At 44.9% G+C, this 20,430-nt stretch overlaps 1 protein-coding gene across 1 annotated transcript in view; it reads right to left on the reverse strand.

The window, feature by feature from the left end:
• Window positions 1–20,430, reverse strand: part of CACNA2D4 (calcium voltage-gated channel auxiliary subunit alpha2delta 4) — a 133,232-nt gene that overhangs the window by 80,008 nt on the left and 32,794 nt on the right. Inside the window, exons 12-22 of the mRNA XM_075159404.1 lie at window positions 19,586–19,664; window positions 17,376–17,509; window positions 15,588–15,605; window positions 14,240–14,317; window positions 12,837–12,917; window positions 10,317–10,391; window positions 8,797–8,883; window positions 5,195–5,266; window positions 971–1,032; window positions 226–293; window positions 42–87 (exon numbers count right to left, since the gene is read on the reverse strand). Of these exons, the coding sequence (XP_075015505.1) occupies window positions 42–87; window positions 226–293; window positions 971–1,032; window positions 5,195–5,266; window positions 8,797–8,883; window positions 10,317–10,391; window positions 12,837–12,917; window positions 14,240–14,317; window positions 15,588–15,605; window positions 17,376–17,509; window positions 19,586–19,664 (800 nt within the window). The remainder of the gene's footprint in view (window positions 1–41; window positions 88–225; window positions 294–970; window positions 1,033–5,194; window positions 5,267–8,796; window positions 8,884–10,316; window positions 10,392–12,836; window positions 12,918–14,239; window positions 14,318–15,587; window positions 15,606–17,375; window positions 17,510–19,585; window positions 19,665–20,430) is intronic.

A 20,430-nucleotide genomic window follows, 5' to 3' on the forward strand; every position in this document is an offset into this window, starting at 1 on the left:
TGACAAAGTCCTGTGTCCTTGGCAAGATTTCCTCCACTTACCATTCATTCGCTAAAGACAAGTCTGGCTGGAGCAGGTCGTGCAAACCTGAAACCAGATAATACATAGAGTATTCGGTTAGGTAGCAGACAGGCAGATACTGACTGTGAAGGAGAAGTGAAGCAGTGAAGTTCAGAGTAGCTACCTTGTCCCTTAGGACAATGTGGTTGTCCCAGATTAACCTACCTTCTTCCACTGAAGTGTTTCCCAGCAGAATGTACTCCCCATGTCCCCTGGACAGCACAACACCCAGGCTGCAGGCGGGAAGGAAAACAGAGGGCTTGTCAGCAAGGAGAGGTATAATCCCTAAATATGACACTACGTTCCCTGCAATTACAACCCTTAAAGACATTCTCCCTCCACAGCTATTAAAGAAAAGAACATCATCAAAGGAGGACTAAGTGAGATCCAATTTCAGCACAAGAAGCTAAGGAATCTGTCTGTAGAACTATGAGGTATTTTTGGTGACAATCTTTTTGGCCAATGTTGTAGGTTCAGGTCAACAATAACTTTTCTCAAATCTGTGCCAATTTCAAACCATTTCAGCTGGGGAAAAAGCACAAAAATAATTTTGCTTGATTTCTTATGTGATGTTTTATAATTTTCAGTTTATAACAATCTTTTGTTTAGAGCCATACACCAGAACATAAAACATGTTCAGTGGAACTGAAAATTGAAGATGTCTCATTTCTCTGAAATGAAACAACATGCTTCACCTAAGGTATAGCTTTTGAACTTCAAATAAATCATAATATTCCTTTTGAGTTGACCCCAAACAATATTTTAATGGCTCTAGGAACAAAGAAGTCAGTTATTCACACTGCTCTACTCATGAGTTGGAGCCAAGTTTATGAAGAAAAGGAGCCAACTTGCTGTCCCTGATGGCAGACTTCTGATACACCGTATTGGTGTCATGTGAGTCCTTGCTCACCTGAAGGGTGTGCCACTGATGTCCGTGAAGAAATAATCATTGGTGAGAAAGAGAACTCGTTTCTGGAATAAAAGCGTGAAAATGAAGTGAGAGACCATCTGACAGACCAAGGCATAGTGATGATGGGGACCCGGGATATACGTCCCCAAGGCTAAGCAAAAGCAGTTGATCATTACCAACACTTCACAGCCTGCTAGGGCTGGCTGGAGGCAGGGATGAATGTGCAGTACTCAGCGCATTCAGCAACTTGTGACTTTCAGAATCCAGGCAGCCACTCTGTCTTTCCATCTGGGGCTTCAGTGAGACCTTTCTTTGCTCTAGGGCTCCTGCACAGGCTGCAGGGAGGGGTGAGGGGAAGCTGCCCTCCCTCTCGCACCCTCCGAGCCAACGCGCTGGGGCCCTGCTGCTCTTTTGCTGTACAGAGCAACCTTCATGGCTTTGCACATCATCATCATCCCAAGCAGGAGGGGGGGCTCAGTGGGGTAGGTAGGAAGGACAGGTGGGGACGGAGGAGAGGCAGGATGGCAAACCTACCTCCTGTGTGGGTGGGCAGATAGGGCCAAGTCTCCCACTTCTGTGGGAAATGCTGAGATTCCTGACATTTGTTTTCATGCCCAACCGGTACAAAACACTAACATAATCCAATTTTGTTAAAAACATCAGTAAAAAAGAATTTTACATTTTCAAATTGAAAAAAAGCGCTGATTCAAATCCAAGCTGTTTTCATTCACATGAAAATATTTTTTTCAGACTGACATTTCAACTGAAGACATTTCAGATTATTGAAAGCTGCTTCAGAACTTCAGCTGTTTGCCAGACTGACCTTTTCCTGTAGGAAAGTGTTGATTTCAGTGGAACTCTTTTCCAAAAGAAAAAAGTTTTTGGAAAGTTTCTATCCAACATTTATGCCAGTATATGAACCCTAATATGTTTAAAATTCCAGCCCCAGTCTGAAAACGAGGTGAGAGGATGTGTGTGGGAGACAGGGAGTGAACACAGAAAACTCAGTATTCCCCAGGGAAAGTCACGCCTGCTCTAACCTGCTCAAGCCGAGCAGCAGTGGAGGCGGAGCGAGGCACGAAGGAGCCCGCACCGGCTCCACAGTGTGTCCCCAGTTTGTGCACACAGCGGATGGGCTGATGGGGATGGGGGTTATTGTTAGGTGAGGAAGTGGCAGACGGCTCAAGCCCTTCCCTCCCCCCTCTCTCCATGATGGCAACTGTGTACTGCTGAGCAGCAGGGTCCGAGTCTTTTGCTGAGCCGAGATGTTCCAAAAGTGCTGTGATACCCCCAAGCAACATGGCATGGTGGTGTTTCGGTGACTGTGGGGAAGGTACAAGAGGTATTAAGCCTCCCTTTCCTTGCCAGTCTGATCTGATGGTGGAGGCAGGGAGGCATGGGGAAGAAGGAGACCTGGGGGTGTAGGCCTGCCCCTGGGGGAAAGAATGCAGTAGAAAATGGCCCAGGGGTGCCACTACTCTGAGGCCCTTTCCTTCAGCGGGGCTTGTTCTGCTCATCCTCACCTGACCTGCCCCTCTTCTGCACATGCAGTCACTCAGCACTTGCGCCATGTGGGAGGGAGGGAAGGCAAACCTCCGTTTGGGCAGGGGGAGGGGATGGGTGGCCAGCCCTCCCCAAGACAGCTGGAGGTATCACCACTTATCCATGGAAAGGAAGAGAAGCAGAGGCACCCTTGAGGCAAGTGGGGCTGAGGATGATCAGGCAGGACTTCGCTACATAGGGCAGAGCAAGAGAGAAGACAAGAACACGGGTGTGTTGGCACAGTGATAGGATGGCTGACTACCAGCACCTGCGGTCTGGGAACACATGTATTTCCAGTTTTGGTATTGTCACTGTACTAGGCAGCCAGTCCTGGCTAATGCCATTATCAGTGGTTTGCCACAGCTCCTACCCATGTCCTCACTCTTTTGCTTTCACAGTCACAACCCTTTTGTATCCTACCTGTAAGCAAAGGCATTTTTGCCACTAGCTCTCTCTAACAGCCGCCCCTTGTATTTTTCCCTCTCTATCTCACTCCATTATCAGTACCTTCCTGAGATCAACCTGGGGAATCAACATTTACGTGGCTGACAGAATAATTTCTATCCCCTTCACTCAGCCCTTCTCTCCGCCATCTGACTGCCCAATTCCCTTTGTTTCAAGGTTCTGTCAGCACTTTCTTTGTTTCAACGCTGCTCTGCTTCATCAGCTGGCAGAGTACAAGTGGGAATCACTAGGTTTCACTTCTGGTCCTCGCTCCGTGTGTATTCTGATAATAGTAAAACTGTCACATACTCAGCTTCAGTCTCCTATTATGCTTCATAACGCTTGCAGAGTTGCAGAATAAAACAGGTAATATCTCTTACCATGGCTACTTTTTGTTATCTTTTTTCCCTGAGTAGGGGAGCAGAAAGATGTACTTAAAATATTGAACTAAACAGGTATCTTTGGATGACTCAGAAGAAATGTTATTAAGGGTGCACAGAGACAGAGAAAGAGGTTAAGCTAGCAAAATAAGCAATCTAGACTTACAAAGAATAGATCTTGCTGGAAAACACTGATTACTTTTCTGACAGAATAACAAAGGTAATGGATGAGAGGAATAAAGGACATGCAATGTATCTGGGTTTATATAAAGCACTTGAAACAGCTTCTCATGAAATTTTATTCTAAAGAATCAGTTAAAGTGGGCTTAAATAAGATGTGGAGTGAAAACCAGCTGCAGTACTGTAAACAAAAAGAAACAGTAAACAACAGGGCATCAAGGGAGAAAGGTCTAATGAGAGGAACAGACAGACTCTGTCTTAGGAGCCCTTATGTACAGTGATCTGTAAGACGAAATAAAACAACATTTCTCTGCATGCTGAGAAAAAGTCCCAACAGTCCTGATTTAGAAAGACTGGACAAAAAGGAGTGGGATTCACGTGGAAAACCGGCAACTGGAAAAAACAGCTAAGAAACACGGAAAGCAAGACAGCTGTTCCGGCGCAGCTGTGGGAGGGAATAAAAATTGAAGGGACAGCAGAAGGGAGATTTGGGGCTCCCTGTTCAGAAATATCCTATTGCATAGAATAGATGCTCTCTACAGAACAACAGGGAAACAGTATTCAAATAATTCAGTGAAACCCTGGTACTTGTGTACCAGAAATGATACAAGAGATAAAGGGAACAAAAATAATTGCTGAACTGCTTGGATTGAAAAGTGTGCAAGTATTTCAAATGCAGATGTTGGCAATGCCCAAGAGAGGAAGGACAAAGCCATAGACAGGTACCTGATAATCGCAAACACCAAGAATAAAGACAGACAATTTAGTTACAAGATCTAGCAGTACAACCATTCAGAGGAAATGGAAGGGTGTCTTCATTAGAAAATGGCATCATTTCAGCAGTGGCTGTTGGTTTATTGGAATTGGTGCTGACTGTGGCTTAGCATGGGAGCAGTTCAGCCAGGCTAATCGCTTTAAAAAATGCTCTCTATAAAAGATGGAAAATTTTCCTGCAATATGGAAGACTTCTGGGCAGTGTAACTTGCAGGACTCTGGAATACTTCCTAACAGGAAATTATGAAAGCCAAAATCTTTAGGAGAGTTAAACAAACTTGAATGAAAAAGTACCAGTGAACGTAAATGTACAAGACAATTTTGCACTGATTCCAAGGGAAGATGTATAACCCTACATTACAGCTGGTAGAGAACGTTCAAAAGTCTCCATTTCACTAGGACTTTTCATGAAACGTCTGTAAGTATTTGCATAGAAATTTAATCCTGGACCTGGATAAAGGAAATCGCATTCTGACAGAATGAGGGACAAAGTTTTCATGAGTGTTTTTGGGTAGGGAAAGGGAGTTGCAATATAGCCTCCAAGCCTCTTTCTGTGTAGGTTAGCTCAGCATAGTCTTTCTCCATTTTAAACTCTTGAAGATCTCCAATTCATTTCACAGCCCTATAAACAATGAACAACATGGTTTTTGGCTTTGCCTGGACAAAGTAGGGAGCTGTGAGGCATTTCCAATACCTTTGTAAGAGCAGAATGTCGGTAGGTATAAAGAGCACTTCTAACGATGCTCTATTTTATGTCTTTAGCACATGTGTTATATATGTGGTGAAACAATAAAATCCTCACACTCAGAAATGCTGAGCATTAAAACCACATCCTTTGTGGTTCTTCAGCATCCATTTCCCATCCCCTCTCTCGTGTGACCTGAAAAGAAGGATAATTTCTTACCCCTTTATCCACAGGGACCTTCACATCCATAGAGAGGTAGCCCGTTTCCCCATTGATCATGGCAGTTCTCAGCTGCAGAGGTGAACAAGACTAGTATTAGTGTCTCCAGGCAGGGCAGGACAGGAATTAATAGAGCTGCTTGTCATTAACGAACATGGGCTGGCAGAAAAGAATGACTGAGGTTTTTTTTTCCCAACAGCTCTTTCTTGCTTCGTTTAAACTGAGAACCTGTTCTCGATCGTCAGGATCCTTGTTCAATCAGGCTGGTAAGTGACACAGAATAATAATGGCTTATGCTGAAAGCTTGTTGATATGTCTCTTTAGCAAAAGGAAAGGATCTGGAAGCTATGAAGTTACCAGTCCAAGTTTCAGACTTCACCATTTAGCAGCCAGAAAATCATTAGCACGGTGCTTAGAGAGCCTGGAAGAGGAGACACCTGAGAAACCCACTAACTCCCCCATACTGGTTCCAAAGATCTTGGACATTTTTTAAACTGATTTATAAATTATAGGCTGTATTCAGCACCACTTCTGAGGTGCAGCAAAGCAGCTGTTTAACACAGCAAAGCAAGACTTTATGATAGCAGGGTAGGCAGTGAGAAGACCACTTTATTCAATCCAGGTTCCAAAGGCAAAATGTAATTTTCACAGTGACTCCCAGCTTCTTGCAAGAAAGAGCCGGGGAATTTTTCCACAAGTGCAGAGGCTTTAACTTTACATCCCGTCTGCCGGAGCGTATCAGCCTATTGCTTCAGCCTGGATAGAAAAAAGGTGGGAAGTAACTTATTCATTCACACAAATTGCTTCCTTACTTCCAGAGACAGGCCTCCATTCAGGTGCTGGCCAGTCTCAACTGCATTTGCTTTACAAGGCCACAGTACTTTTTATTATGGCTGTTTGATGTGGGTTATTTACAGACCTAGAATATAAAGCTTGTGTTTCCCAAGGCCTTGGAAATCAAAACACTGACTGGTACTATTACTCCTTTTTGGCTCAGGGCGTTTGACCTCCTGCCAGAGCCACGGCATACTCTCTGTTCTGGTCTGACAGCCTGCAGCATTTCCTATGGGTTCTGGGTTTAGTTCAGATATTGTTGCTTCATCCATATCTTCTTGAATGTCAGGCATCTCTCGTTGCCCCATAAAGCAGTGGAGAAGTAAATCAGTGGATATCTGAGGTCTCCTTGGATCACCTCAGCTCCAGCTAGTCTGCACGCAGGCTACTCGTCCTGTGCCCAGCCCTCAGGTGACAGTGGCTGTAGGTTGGTGCCACAATCCTGGCTTGCTGCTTCTTCCTTAATAGCTTTTCCTGCATTGAGAAGTCAATTACAGTCCAGGTGTCTGGGAGCCCCCATAATGCTCAGTCCTTTTTAGGCAGCATGCTTCTGGCATCAGCTGAACTCCGCTTTGAAAAACGTGTAGCGGAGTTTGGACAGAGGGATGGTCTGGTGCATGCTGAAGCACTCGTTCTGGACACCCCAAACTCCGCTGCTCCAAGGCAATGGGTCGTGCCGTCCCCATCACTGGCAGCGAGTGCTGCTGAGTCCTTTTCCTTGTCTGCTTGTGTAGTTTCCAACCAACACAGACATACAGTTTACCTGAGGGGTCTCACAACATCTAGGTGTTTTGCCACTCAGTTTCAACATCCTTGCAGGCTAATTTCTTCTTCAGTGGTTCTGTCAAGGCTGAAGAAAATCTTTGGGTGACAGCTGCTGGGCAGGATCCCTCAATCCTTCCCTTTCCCCCTCACACTGAGAAAATCCCTGTGTTCTTTACAAGCAAGCCCAAACCTCCTTGTTGCCCAACTGCAGCTAGTACTATTGTGTGTCAACTGGTATTTTCCAGACAGTGCCATCTTCCCTCCCCTAGATTTCTTTTTAGCAGCTGGCTGTATTACACATCATTAGCACTTGGGCATATTTTTCCAGTCTGAATTTGCTGCTTATCAGTGTTGCTGAGATTATACTGCAGCTGATGTTGAGTCTGTCATTGATCTAATACCATAGCTGCAAATCTGAGTGTTGAAATGTTGGCAGCTTTTTGCTGCAGTGGGTGTATCTTGAGAGTCTCTAGACTTGCTGAAGTCACACTGCAGATGTCGTTCGCGTCACTGAATGTCTCTGTACCCTCAGTGACCGCAACCTTTCTTTCTTCTGGAAGATGCACTACAGGAACACAAAGTGGCTTTGTTTTTCATGCCTCTTTTGACATTTTTTTTTACTGGATAGTTTTACTCTGATTGCGTACGGACAGAAACCTTACACTTTGCATCATATTTGCGTTCAGATATCAATGTTATTAGGTCAGACAGGAACCTGCTATCCAAATAAATATGACAGCAAAGCAAAGTCCTCTAATTTCCTGGATTTTTTTTTTTGTAAAATAGCAAACTGGGTAAAGAGGAGCAGCTCTAGAAGTGGCTCCAGTGAGAGAGAAAACGACAATGGGAGCAGAGCTCCTAGAAGACATCAGCAAACCCACACAAAGCCATTGGCAACCTGCATCTTGGTCGTTCTACCGCATGTAAAGCCTCTTATTTTTGTGTTGCTTTCCACGTTTCCCACCCGGTCCCGTTGTGTTTCCTTTCTCAATTTGCCACTCTTCCACCTCCCAAGTTCCTTTGGTGTGGCCCTTTGTACTTGGCCTGCACTAGTGACAGTAGCTACTTTGATCCTCTTGCTGGGCAGTTCATTTGTCCTACCTGTTTAAGTGGATATATACAGCATCAGATCCGTTTATCTCAGCAGTCTCCCCTGTAATCCAGAAGCATGGATTCTATTCACAGCTAATTCTATCTTACTCCAAATTCAGTTCTTACCTTAGTAACTTAAGTATCTATTCTCTCCTAATTCTTCTGAGTAAAAGAAAACCAGCCACAGAGGAACCTCTCTACCTTCTCATTATTTCTGGGTTCCTAGTCATGCAACGTGGCAATGTGCAGCCGTTAAGGTGCATGCTGTTTCTTGTTTATCACTTTTTAATAATTTTGCTCGAAAGACAGTAGAACAGGTATTTTCTAGTCTTTTCCCTCTGGCCAGCTATTATTTTCAGTGCCTCCATACCTGCGCAATAAGGTGGTGTCTGGAAATTTGTTTTTCTCAAGTGTCTAACTCCCTTATCCCTAATCTGTCTATTATTAATAGTGACTGCAAGCTTTATTCTCTTTTTGAATGCACTTTCTTCCTTGTTGCAGATCTCATTAGTTGAGTGGCTTCAGCTATATCTCACATACTACATGTATGGGTAACATCATGGGACACCGCCATACTTCTAAGCTACCTTGGCTTTGTATTAAGGCAGATTTGGGCCATGTACACAGAGACTGGCTCCCTGGAGCACCCTCCAAAGTGCTTCTTTCCTCTTGCCAGCACTTTCCCTCCCTGTTCCATGAGCAGGAAAACTCATACTGGGAATGAAGACAAGCACTTTGTAGGGGAGCATCATTCTTGTCCTCTTGTAGACCACCAACCTCTCTTAGTCAGAGCCAGTCCAGCACAGAAAAAAATAGGAGTGCCTGCTGCTCCCCCGCTCCTTCCATAGAGGCACACAAAGTAATAGAAAGAAGGAGCTACAAAAAGGCTAAATTCACTTTCTGATACTCACTATTTCATCCTGGTCTTCCCACTCCACTTCTGAGAGATCTACGCTGTTGTAGTTCGGCTTAGGCTTCAGTTTCTTTCCTTCTTTATACTGGCATTTATTTAAAATAAAAAAAGAAAAAAAAGAAAAATACGCAAGTAAGTGGCTAGATAACTTCCTAACCTAACCCTTTAAGAATTCATATCTAAGTTGAAAAATAGGGGTGTCTCATTTATTCTCTGACGAGGAAGGCAGCATTCGGGCACAAGTGCCTTCTCGGTCCCATGCCATGTATTTCTTTATGCAGGCAGTGTGGGGCTAGGACAGTTCAAGTGGGAGAGGCTGTTCCAGGAGCAAGGGACAAGCAGGAACACAGGTAAACTTGCAGGTAAAGGCTACAGCCTCCTTTGTGAGAATATTCTTCTAAATAGATCATGCCTTGAGGAAATCAGTTTTTTCCCCAACAGCTAAGAGTGTAATCCCATTAACACTGTCATACCAGCAGGAGATCTTTTCTGATGGGAGTTAGGTTTTGGCTCCACTGACAGAAAGGTGGGGTTTTCACCTAGGGCGAACTGATGCAAGAGAGCTATTTCCCTGTAATCTTCCAGGTGAAGGAAAAGGTGTGAAGCAGACTGAGAGGGGCCAATTTCAGGTGGAGGATAAAGCAGTTCCCTTGCCTAGCTTTGCCTTGCCGCATCCTGGAAACATGATGTTTTCCTTTCTCTTCACCTAGTGAAGTAACTACCTATGCCTGTGGTCTCCCTGTGCAAAGCTGCCTTTTTGAAGACAGCTGCTGTGAAGCCTTGTGGTGGCACTTTCTCTTGACAGTAACCACACTAACTCTTATAGCTGCACGCAGGTGGATTTGTGCTGACAGGCGTGTGTATGAAATGTAAAATCATTGCGTGCCTTGGTATCTGAGTAACGAGGCCAGCTGTGTTTTTGCAGATGTGTGGTCTGGAGCTCCAGATGGCACCATGAGGGAGAAACGTTCTTGTGTCCTTGTGTCCTTGTGTCCACTCCCTCACGTCCCAGAAGGTCTTTGCAGCCTACTGGTCTCTAAATTGTCTCTGACTTACCATGTTACTAAGATTTGTGGTACTGGACCCTTCTAACCTCAGATTCCCAAAATGTCCAATGCTACAGCTGCTGGGTATTATTACTGGGGTGCTACTCATGCTGAATCTTCTTGTAGGAGATATGCCCGAGCGAGGGGAATTGTTTCTTCAGCCCGGCAGTGAAACCTTGTGTGGACGCAGATACACGTGCACCCACAGTACAGCAAGTGCACACAAATACAGCCTTCACGTGCACTCTTATGGAGAACAGACAGGCAGGGTACCTTACACTTCATACACATGTCTGTACATATATACATCTATGCATGTGGAATTGATTTCTCTGGCCCTCATGCTCCTGAGTGTCTATATGTCAGAGCCTGGTAACCTTCTCAGCTCAATAAAATATGAGAAATCAGGAGCATCCCTGAAAGCCACTGTTTCCAAGTAAGCAAAGGTTCTCAAATTCACAGCTATACATACCAAAGGACGAAGGTCTGGGTGTGAAAGGATGTAGCCATTGTTGGTGTTCAGAAAGGCGTATCCATGGACACCCAGCTGGAGAAAGAGGTATTAGAATAATTAGTGTTTTAGGTAGAAACACTGCTGTGTAATGGGTGCCACTGATAGCATGGCACTATCAATATTCAGAAATATTTTCCTTTTAAAGGTATTGACCAACAGAAAATAGGGTCCATCCCAAACCATTTATCTCCGGATCTCTGGCCGCTCTGTCCGAGCAGGCTGACTATGCTTGGATGCACAAAAGGATGGGCAGGTAGTTCATTTGTGTACACGTTCAGAAAAAGATACCCTCCTAGAGTCTGATTGTCCTGGTGGACAATTACCACCCGGAGGCAGAATAAGCTCTCCCCAGCAGGCACAGCAGTGCTGCACATAAAATGGGCAACAATGGGGAATGTCGTAAACAGTACAGAAGCAGCGGTGACAGGTCTGTATGCCCATCACTACGTATGCACAGCACTGAATGAACAAGTGAGTATGAATCTCACAGATGGCTTCCCTGGAAACCCGGTCAGTCTTCAGAGGAGTTCTGCATTATGTTTCAGTGTTGGCAAGACCAGACCTAGCCTAGGCCAATTGTTCAAGCCCGTAGTCTTAAAATGCTTTTTAAGGAATAGCATAATCTAACAAGAGCAGACACTGGCTGACCTGATCTGCAAGAGATTTCCGAGAGAGCAATTACTCAGATCAAGCCCATATATAATACAAATTCCAGCTAAACCCTGAGTTGCTAAAAACCCGCTGATAGCCTGCACTTGCCAAAACAAGAGGTGTCTCAAGGAAAACAAGAATGGCTAAGGTTTCTATCTTCAAAAAAATGTTGCAACTTTATATTCCTATAGAGACAATCCTGGAGGGATAACAATAGGGAAGTGGGGAGGTAAGTCATTTACAATCCCTCTGTGCCTTTTTGGAGGGAATGAATTCTGTATTTCACACATCCCAGATCAAAACTTTGGATTCTCTCTACGTGAAACAGTTTTTTGCAAAGCGCACTGAGCTCAGCTCACCATGGCAAGAATGAATCCAAGACATTGGATCAGGACTACAGCAAACTTCCTTGTTGGCCTATTAAAGCTGAAATTTCCCAGCCCAGTAAGCGTGATCATAAATGTATGAGCTCTCAAGGGCTGTAATTCTAGAACTGGTCCTTTGTAACCCATATGCCAGGGAATTCAAGTTGAGGCTCCTAGGTTTCCAAACTGGTCTGGAGTTGGAAGAGCTTCTGGGAAGTTGTGTCCTGACTCTGATGTAAAGAAATCCTTCAGATAATTTTCCCTCCTTCCCTGGCACTGCTGGAGGAAAGATCAGTGTCCCTCCTTGGCCCAGAAGAAAGATTATTGTGATACATGGCCTTTGAGTGACATGGAGAGAGGAAGATGAAAAGGTGTTAGTCTTATAGAGAAAATAAACGTGTATAAAAATTGGAGATCCTAGACAAGGTTCCCCCAGACCCAAACCAGCTAACTTTTGCATGCCGAGTGCATGCGCCCCGACACTCATAGTTCCTGGGTTGCCTGAAGGATCATTTCCTACAGCTGCGTGTCAATGGTCTGCCCTGCATCCATGTCTGGAAGCACAAATTCATAGCTTCTGACAGCACTTTCAGTCCTGTGAGGCTTCAGCAATCAGATTTTGGACAACTGCCTAACTGCTAGTAGTTGTCTGATAGTTATTTAAGAGAAACTGAAAACTTGAAATGATGGCTCAAGTTGCCTGATTTCGTGGTCCTCAGATGTGCTTGCTGTCGCCTGGTGTGCAGACTGATTGAACAAAAGGTCACTGCACAGAATTTACAACAGAAACCAAACTAAACAGTGCACCTCGGGGGGGGGTGTTCCGATGGATGAACATTTTTTTTAGATATATTGCACATAGAGCTAAGAAAAAGTTGTTGGACTAACAATTCTGGAGGGCAAATACTCTATCTAGGTACAGCACATGCGAGTGAGAGCCAGCTTCCTGTACACTGTCCCATCAAGAAATCTTCGTGCTGATCTGGAGAAAGGAACCTCTAGGCATGAGAGAAAAGTTGGCTCTCTGTAGCCCATTCAGTCCTCAGTTTTTCTGCTAAGAATATTGACAGTGAAACTAGTTTTATTTTTTGCCAGCTGGCATGGCAGCTTTTGTCCACTGAGAACTGGATATAAAACTTCAATTCTTCTGAGAGAGGCTGCCAGATCCGTATAATCTCTGAGGGATCTAGGTTGGTGACCATCAAGATGCAAAGGCTCCATGACCTGTTGCCAGTCTAGTGGATCATCCAGTCCTTGTGTTTCTGAAGCAGCCTAAGAGCTTCTAGTAGTGAATGATTTCCCATGTGCTGTATAGAAACCACACATCACCACATCCAACATCTCTTGCTTTATGCTCATGGTTCTTCCTACAGGCAGAGGAATGATTTTTCAGTCATGCCCATGGAAGAATGACTAGTGACTTTGCTGTGCAAAATAACAAATTGCATTATCTCAGTCTTACCTTATACCGTGGAGCAAGTTTTAACAACTCCCTCAGCGGTACATCAGAGCCCACCACACCCAGGAGAATGCCATGAGATCGCTTAAAAACAAAGGAGAATCCATTTTCAGAAGCAAAACTTTGGTAGCTCGCTACCTGAATACACATGATTGCCTTCCTACTAGTCTCTTGCATGTTCTCTCTAGGCTTGTATGAATATATTCGTCTAAAACCAACCAACATACCTCAAAAAGTCTCAAGGAGTTGCTCCAGTGTTTATGGAGAGGAACATTTCTACTCAATACTAGTCAGCATTTCTGACTATGATTCAGAAGTAGCATAAAATCATGACAACAAGTTTTGAGGGCAAAACCCAGTATGTGTAAATAACAGTAAGGGTAAGGCAACCATGCAGAACAGCATGGATCGGTTGATAACTTGGGCCAACCAAACCAAACGTCAAATACAAAATTGTTAACCTAGGAAAAAGGAATGCAGGAAATCCCCATGAAATGGGGAACAGGTTGTTTAATAAGCATCTGGGGAGCATGATGGAAAAATGAAACACAGGCTCCCACTGCAGCGCTGTGCTAATACAGGTTAAGGCCAGCCTCAAGTGGAGAAGGCAGAGAATTGTTTGTAGGACCTGGATGAAGAGTTTATCCCTTATTCAGCAATGGTAAGGTACTGTCCACCATTCTAAAAGGATGCTGAGAAACTAGAAATGGCACAGAAAAGAGTGTCTAAAGGGTTTTCAAAATCCAGAGGAAATGCCCTTATCAAAGACACATAAATTGTTCAACCTTTTTATCTTATCAAAAGATAGACAGGTTTGACTTTCTTGCAGTGTGGAAGATGCTTCCCAGGAGAAGATACCAAAGGGTACAGGCTTTTTAATCTAGCAGAAAAAGCCATTACAGCAGGAAGGTGAGGCCAGACAAGTTGAAATTGGAATTTAGACACCAGTTTTTAACAGAGAGTGAGAAACCACAATGGAGAGCTCAGGGCTGGATGCCTTTCTTCAATGACACTTTTGCCAAACACAGGTTATTGGGCTCACAAAGGACCGTCTATATGAAATGTAAAGGTCTGCAATAAAATGCACAGACTAGACAAGGTAATGATCTCTTCCAGCCTGCAACTTTATGGGTCTGTGAATTAGGCTAGGTTTGAAAATGGAAGGGATGAAACAGGGACAAGTATCATATTTAAGGGATATTTTGAAGAAATAGCATTCAGAGGAAATGACAGACTATCATTTTGTCAGATAAATTATCAGCCACACATCCTGCCAGAGGTCTACCGCAGTCCCTAATGGCCAGCTCTTCTTTCAGAGACCCATTGGCTTTAAAACCCTGCAAAGGTCCGCTGCATCCTTTCATCTCTGCTGGCTGGCAGCAGAGCGAAGCCCGCGTTGCACTCACCGTCTCATTCTTTTTGCTGAAGACTGGCATAGCCACTGTTGTCATGAGCAACAGACTTTGAGCCTGAGATGCAAAGAGCTGCCACAAAACAACAAGCCGTGTGTTAGCAAATGCAATACCGCAGATAACCCAAACGAAAGGCACTGGAATTCCCAAGGACCCCAGATGTTGATTACAATTAGCCACCTCCTTGCCTCCCACACCCCTCTAAAAACAGATGGCAGCACTTTTCAATACTCCGTATCCAAGAGGATCGTGGGATGGATGCTTGCTCGTGTGGGGTGATGAAGATGGGATGAAAGCCAGTGAAATATGTTGAAGCAGGAGAAATTAAAGGCTGTTTTAATGAAGAGACCGGAATCTATAGAAGTGGTGGCACAATTTATATCCACCATGCATTGGGAGCATAGACATGAGCACTTATGCAACGAGTGTAAAAACCACCAACACAAGGAGCACAGAATAGAGAAAAGCAACAGAAATATGAGCAAAATCACAAACAAGATGTCATCTATATTGCAAACACATGAATACCACGAATGAGAAACACCACAGGCAAATATTTAAAAGGCACAAATACACACAAAGCCTGCTTATATTACATGTTACTATATATACTTAGGAAAAACAGAGACAAAATCATGATCCAAACAGATACAACATGGTGAGCTATCTCTGCAGGGGATACAGGACGTGCACGTGTAATGGGGTAACAGATGCCCCCAGTATTGCAGAAGACAGATGCTCTAAAAACACACATGAAAGGAGGTAAACCAGGCAAGACACATGCAAAGGAGTCTCCCAAACATGCCTAGCTATCAAAAGGACCTAATCCCTCGATGCCAGTAGCATCCTCCTTCCATCTCTCATTTGGTCAAGTGGCAAGGCAAGAAATGACCTCCTGCCTCCATTACTGTACACGCTAGGCGCCATAAAGGAGCCAGTCAATAATTATGCAGTTGCTTGATGGAGATTTGAGCCTGGTATCTTGACTTACTGGTCTGGATCATTCTGTGTGGAAAATTCCCATTCACAGCAACACTCACACCAACACACAGCAAGTAAACTTCTCCGGCACTTACTGGACATATGGAAAAAGAGATCCGGTGAACTAAGCTACAGCACAACACAGACACCCCTACCTACTCTGAACCAACAGCACAGCACAGCTCTCCAGTACATCCAGCATTTCCTCTCCTCTTCTTGCCAGTATAAGAGGGCTCCTTCAGTGCTGCAGCCCCCACCCCCCTCCAGATGTACAGGCCAGCTGTGGCTGTGAGCACTGGCACTGACACACCAACCGGCACAAGGGAAACAGCACGCTCACAAAACACAGGGGTGCATTTACCTCCTCAGACTGTGGCAGCTAGTGAGAGACATGGATGAACAGATGAATGAATACATGAATGGAGGAATGAATCAAAGATGGGAGAGGTTGGGGCAGAGGAAGAGAATGGCAAGCCAAGCCAAGAGGCAAGAAAAGAGATGCAGCAAAAAAAGTGCAGCAAACAAATCCCCGTGGCTGCCTCGGGAAGCGTGACACCATACACCAGTGCCAGGGGTGGCATGCCTGCTAAGAGAATAAACTTGCTGGGTAGTTAGTAGCATTTCTGGAGGTTTTGCTTAGCACACTCAAGTACCATGTCCCCAGCTCTCACTTGGCACAGCTCCTGCACCAGAAGACATCCCCACGTCGTCCTCACAGAGCTAGCGTGCCACGGCTGCAGCCTCAATGGTCAGCCACAGCACAGAGGTGGGGGACGGTCCCTTCCCACAAGAGTCTCCTGAATATAACATCTATGCACCATGATGGTGCAAGCCTGGCTGCCTTGCAGGTATTTCTTGGGGTTTGTGTGGTCTTGAGCACAGCATCGAGCACCGCTATGTGTGACCCAGACTTCCACATTTCCTGCTGCAAAGCTAAGGTCAGTACCCCTAGTTTTACTCCAGCTCAGAGAGTTCAGGTTCTCACTGTGGATCTTAAACACGAAAACTGTGGGTTCTCCCCAGGGCTGTGGCAGACACCCTAAGGCTGCTGCTGGCCAGACCAGAGCCAATAACTTCAGTCCCACAGTGGGATTGTGCACAGAAAAATTCTCAATGTTTCTAGAAGATTTTTCCCCTCAGATAGGGTAAACAGTCCTGAGACCTCAGGTTTGTTTCTGAAAGAGGGAAATCGGACTTCTGGTCAGCTCTAGCTGTCACAGTTATGCAGACACTTCTCTGGGGTGAAGCGTGTAGACAAAAAAGCTTTATCTCCCTGAAAGCACAGAGAGCCCCAAAAGAAGGTCTGTAACTTTCTCTTTCTGCAATATAAAAAGGGATGGAGGTGGAGATTGAGGAACGTCTTCTATTTGGGGAAGTGCAGGGGAAGGCTCCTTCAGTGGTGGTCTACCCCTTTGTCCTTCCCTTCACTCCTTTGAATTTCAAAGCTGCCTTGGCAACACAACACCATAATAGCACCTGCTCGTGGTCCAAATGTCCTAAGTCTTCCCGTAGGGCAGGCCTGAGACAAAGCAAGGGGTTTTGGGAGTGCTGACTGTCTGGTCCTTTGCGATGTGTCCTTCACCCGCAGGGCTGAGCACAGGGCCGCTGCGGTGACGTTAGGTCTTGCTAGCTCAAGGGACGAAAGAGGGAGCCTGCTTCTCAAACTGAGATCTGTATCTCTGAGTGGCAAGCAGTATGCATGTAGCTACTGGGCTGGAGGAAATAAATCTCTGTGACCCGTATCCTGAGCTGTAAATATTCTTTCCTGTGAATAATCCTTTAGAAGGTAACCTGCTTTCACAGAAGCACTACTTAAGTCATGCTGTGCCTGTGTGATTAGTCCTGGGCTCCTGGGTCACTGCAGATTCAGACCTGAGTCTGCATACACATCTCAACTCCAGGAGTGAGCAGAAAAGAAATATTGTCTGTCTCAGCAGAGCCAGAGACTCGTATTGCTATCAATCAACCAACTCCTGGTTTTACATAATTTTCAGAACTTTATTTAGAATCTGATACACACAAGATATTTAGATGGGAAGCTGGGACAAGCTATATGCCTAACATACAAGCTAGGTGTCTAACACCTTTGCCATTTTGGCCCACAGGCCCTACTGTTTGCTGAATAAAGACTTGTGCTGTAGGTCCTTACCGCACTGTCCATGTAGGCTTCAGTCCAAATAATGTCATGGTCGTGGTTGATGACCATGGGACGGCTGAGCACATGCAGGTACTCCATCACGTTCTCCTGGACGTCCGCCAGTGTGGAGATCTGAGTGTAGTACCCTTCATGGAGAAACAGAGATGTGAGTCACTCTGCTAACGCGTCTTCTGTATTTTTAAATGAGTGTCCGTGCAAAGCTAGAAAACTAGATGTCAAAGACTGTATCTACCCAGATGGTTTATCTGCTCTTTACAAAAAGTACCTTGACATGCCTTGTGTCCACAAGCTTCTGTGGACACACGTTTCTGTGGAAATCTAGATTTTCAAAGCACTGGCTCTGTTCTTCTCAAAATACTGGACCAATGCTCAGGACCAGAGTCTTGATATAAACAGAATCATGCCAAGCAGATGTAAAATGTTGCTTTGGGTCTTAGGCAAAACTGTCCACTAATCAGGCTGCCTTTGGCCCTGAAGGCCAAACATGCAAACAAAGTATTCCACAAGGCTACCCACTTACCCTGCCCAATTTTATATTAAGCCCAAACTGCCAGCTTCTCTTCCAGATTTTTTCCAGCACTCTCCTCTTCAGTCTGCCTAGCTTTACACCCAAGGATGGTGACTACTTCCATCTAGCCATTGGAAGCAGTACTCAAAAGTGCAAGTTACCTTTTTCCAGAGCTTTGTCCCTGCAGACGGATCCAATAACAGTCTAACACTACAACAAGGAGTACCGGAGAAGAATGTTTTCAAGTATCAAAAGGTCATCAAAAGTAGCTGCTTAAGTGGTCATAAATGCTAACCAGTGTAATGTCACGAGGACTCTTGTCCTGCTTCTCACCACATGGAACTGATTGGTTGTACTTGGCATAGGACGGAGTACGTCAGATAGATGGAAAACTTTTGTTATCACTAGGAAAACACTGCCATGTGAAAGGGCTCATGATCTGATAAGCTTTGTGGTGTGGAAACAGATTTAGTGTGCTTGAAAACAAGGACTACAAGGGCTATACAATGTGTTGAAACAGAAGAGCCAAAATCAGTGAGCCTTCTGCAGAGCTCAAGTCTGGTAAGTGAGAATTCAAGTGCAAAGAGCATATTTTTGTTCTCCGTTAGGTTATTCAGGAGAATCCATTCTCACATTTTATGGTGAACAAACAGCACCATGAATTCCCTGTCACTAATCTCACGGCTGAATATGCAATCTGAAATCCAGGTTTTTGTTTCATCTAACAAAACCTAAAAATGTTATGAGTGATTCATAGTGCTAATAGACGAACATTTGAGCCTTGAACATCCCCAGCTCACAGCTCACATTCTGCAAGCCAGCTACTCGTCTGTCAATTATTTTCAGTAGCAAATGCACCCATGCATTTCGTAGTCTGCTGGAGCCACTGCTCAGACAGGAAAAGAGTCGATATACCTAGCTTGTCAGCCCCCAACTTCAGTCTTCTCTTCCTTTCCCTGTTTAAGAAGGATACTGATGTAGCAAGTATTGCTGACTGTCTCCAGACACGCTGAGGCCAAGTCATGCCCAAACAGGGAAGACTTTTTTTTTCCTCTCTTCTTTTACCCTTGCAGACTCTTATAGGACTAACTGGACTTTTTAACTGGCCCCAAATGCATAGAGGTGACTCACCTACTCCGAATGGATTTTCCCATTCATGCCATTTCATGCCAGCTAGAGAGAATATTGGTTTTGGGGTGGGATTAACAAGCTATTCTGGTATCTCAGTGAAACCACTGGCACACAAAGAATTTGACCAGGATATAGGGGTTAACCTGCAGATCTTGTGAAAAATGCTGTAAAATCTTTAAAGAAGAGATGTCTGTTTTACATCTCAGCCAAATGATGTCAGGCTTTCTGATAGAGCTTTAGACAGGTTGTCAAAAGCCAGCAACTGGGACACAGTAAGCACAGGGACTTAGGTGGACTACAGCCAGCATGAATCTCGGTCATAGTGTCCCTTGGCACCGTGACAGGAAAATGTGGTGGCTCAGCACGGAGGACTTGTGTTAGTTGGACCCAGGCACACTTCACGTGGACTAGCAGGGTCTGCTTTTTCCTTAGGTCGTCTTCCAGCCAAGGGCTCATGGGCCCCAGCTGTAGTGGGGAAGACTTAGAGGGGTCCAGGGCCCCGTGGCTGTAGCCCACGTGTGATGTGTGTGTTTGGGGATGGGGAACCGTTCCCACACAGCACCTTTGTTATTGCAGGCGATCCATTTCACGTTGGGGGCAAAAGTGACCTCCCGTCCAATGAGGTAAGTGAAAACCCGGACCTGGGAACAAGAAGGCAAAGACAGAAGGATTAGTCTGTATTGTGCTACCAAATCCAAATGGCCGAGGTTTGGCATCCTGCTATACACCGGTGTGAATGCCTGCTTGTGGTGCATAGCAAAAGCTCTGCCTTCACACAGAGACAGGAGGCTCTTGCTCCATTTGTTTCACATTTTGTGGGCTGGAACTTCATTTCCAATTACAATAAGCCCAGAAAGCCAAGTAGCACCCGGGATCATCTGAATAACAAGGCAGAATTGCAAATTCTGTTTGATTTTATGATAGCAGCTCTGCCAGGCACTCAGCAACCACATGCAGAGAAGTTTATAGCTCACAGGAATCCTTTACCCTGGGGAACAGCTGGCCACATGAATCATTTAGAGAAAGCTTCACCATTTCTCTTGTGTTTGACCAACAACAAAAGAGCCGAACCTGAAATAAACTGCTTTAACAGCCCCATGCTCTGGTCTCTCAGTAGCCTGCTTCTCTCCCTTTGTGCATTGCTTCTAGCTGGGATGAGGGAAACAAATAAATCAGGAGGGTTTAGGATGAGCCGTAGTCTACTCCACTTTTACGGTCTGCTCTGCTAGTACAAGCCTGTAATCACAGACTTCAAAGTAAATAGGGCTGGAAGGCACCAAGAGAGGTTGTCTGGGCCAATCCTCTGCCCACCATAATAACTGGTAATAGCCAAACAGGACCAATTATAAACAGTTCTGGATGGGATTAAAATTCTTTGCAAAAGTTTTTTTGTTATTTTAAAATACT

This window comes from Calonectris borealis, chromosome 1 (assembly GCF_964195595.1).
Source record: "Calonectris borealis chromosome 1, bCalBor7.hap1.2, whole genome shotgun sequence".
Classification (NCBI taxonomy): domain Eukaryota; kingdom Metazoa; phylum Chordata; class Aves; order Procellariiformes; family Procellariidae; genus Calonectris; species Calonectris borealis.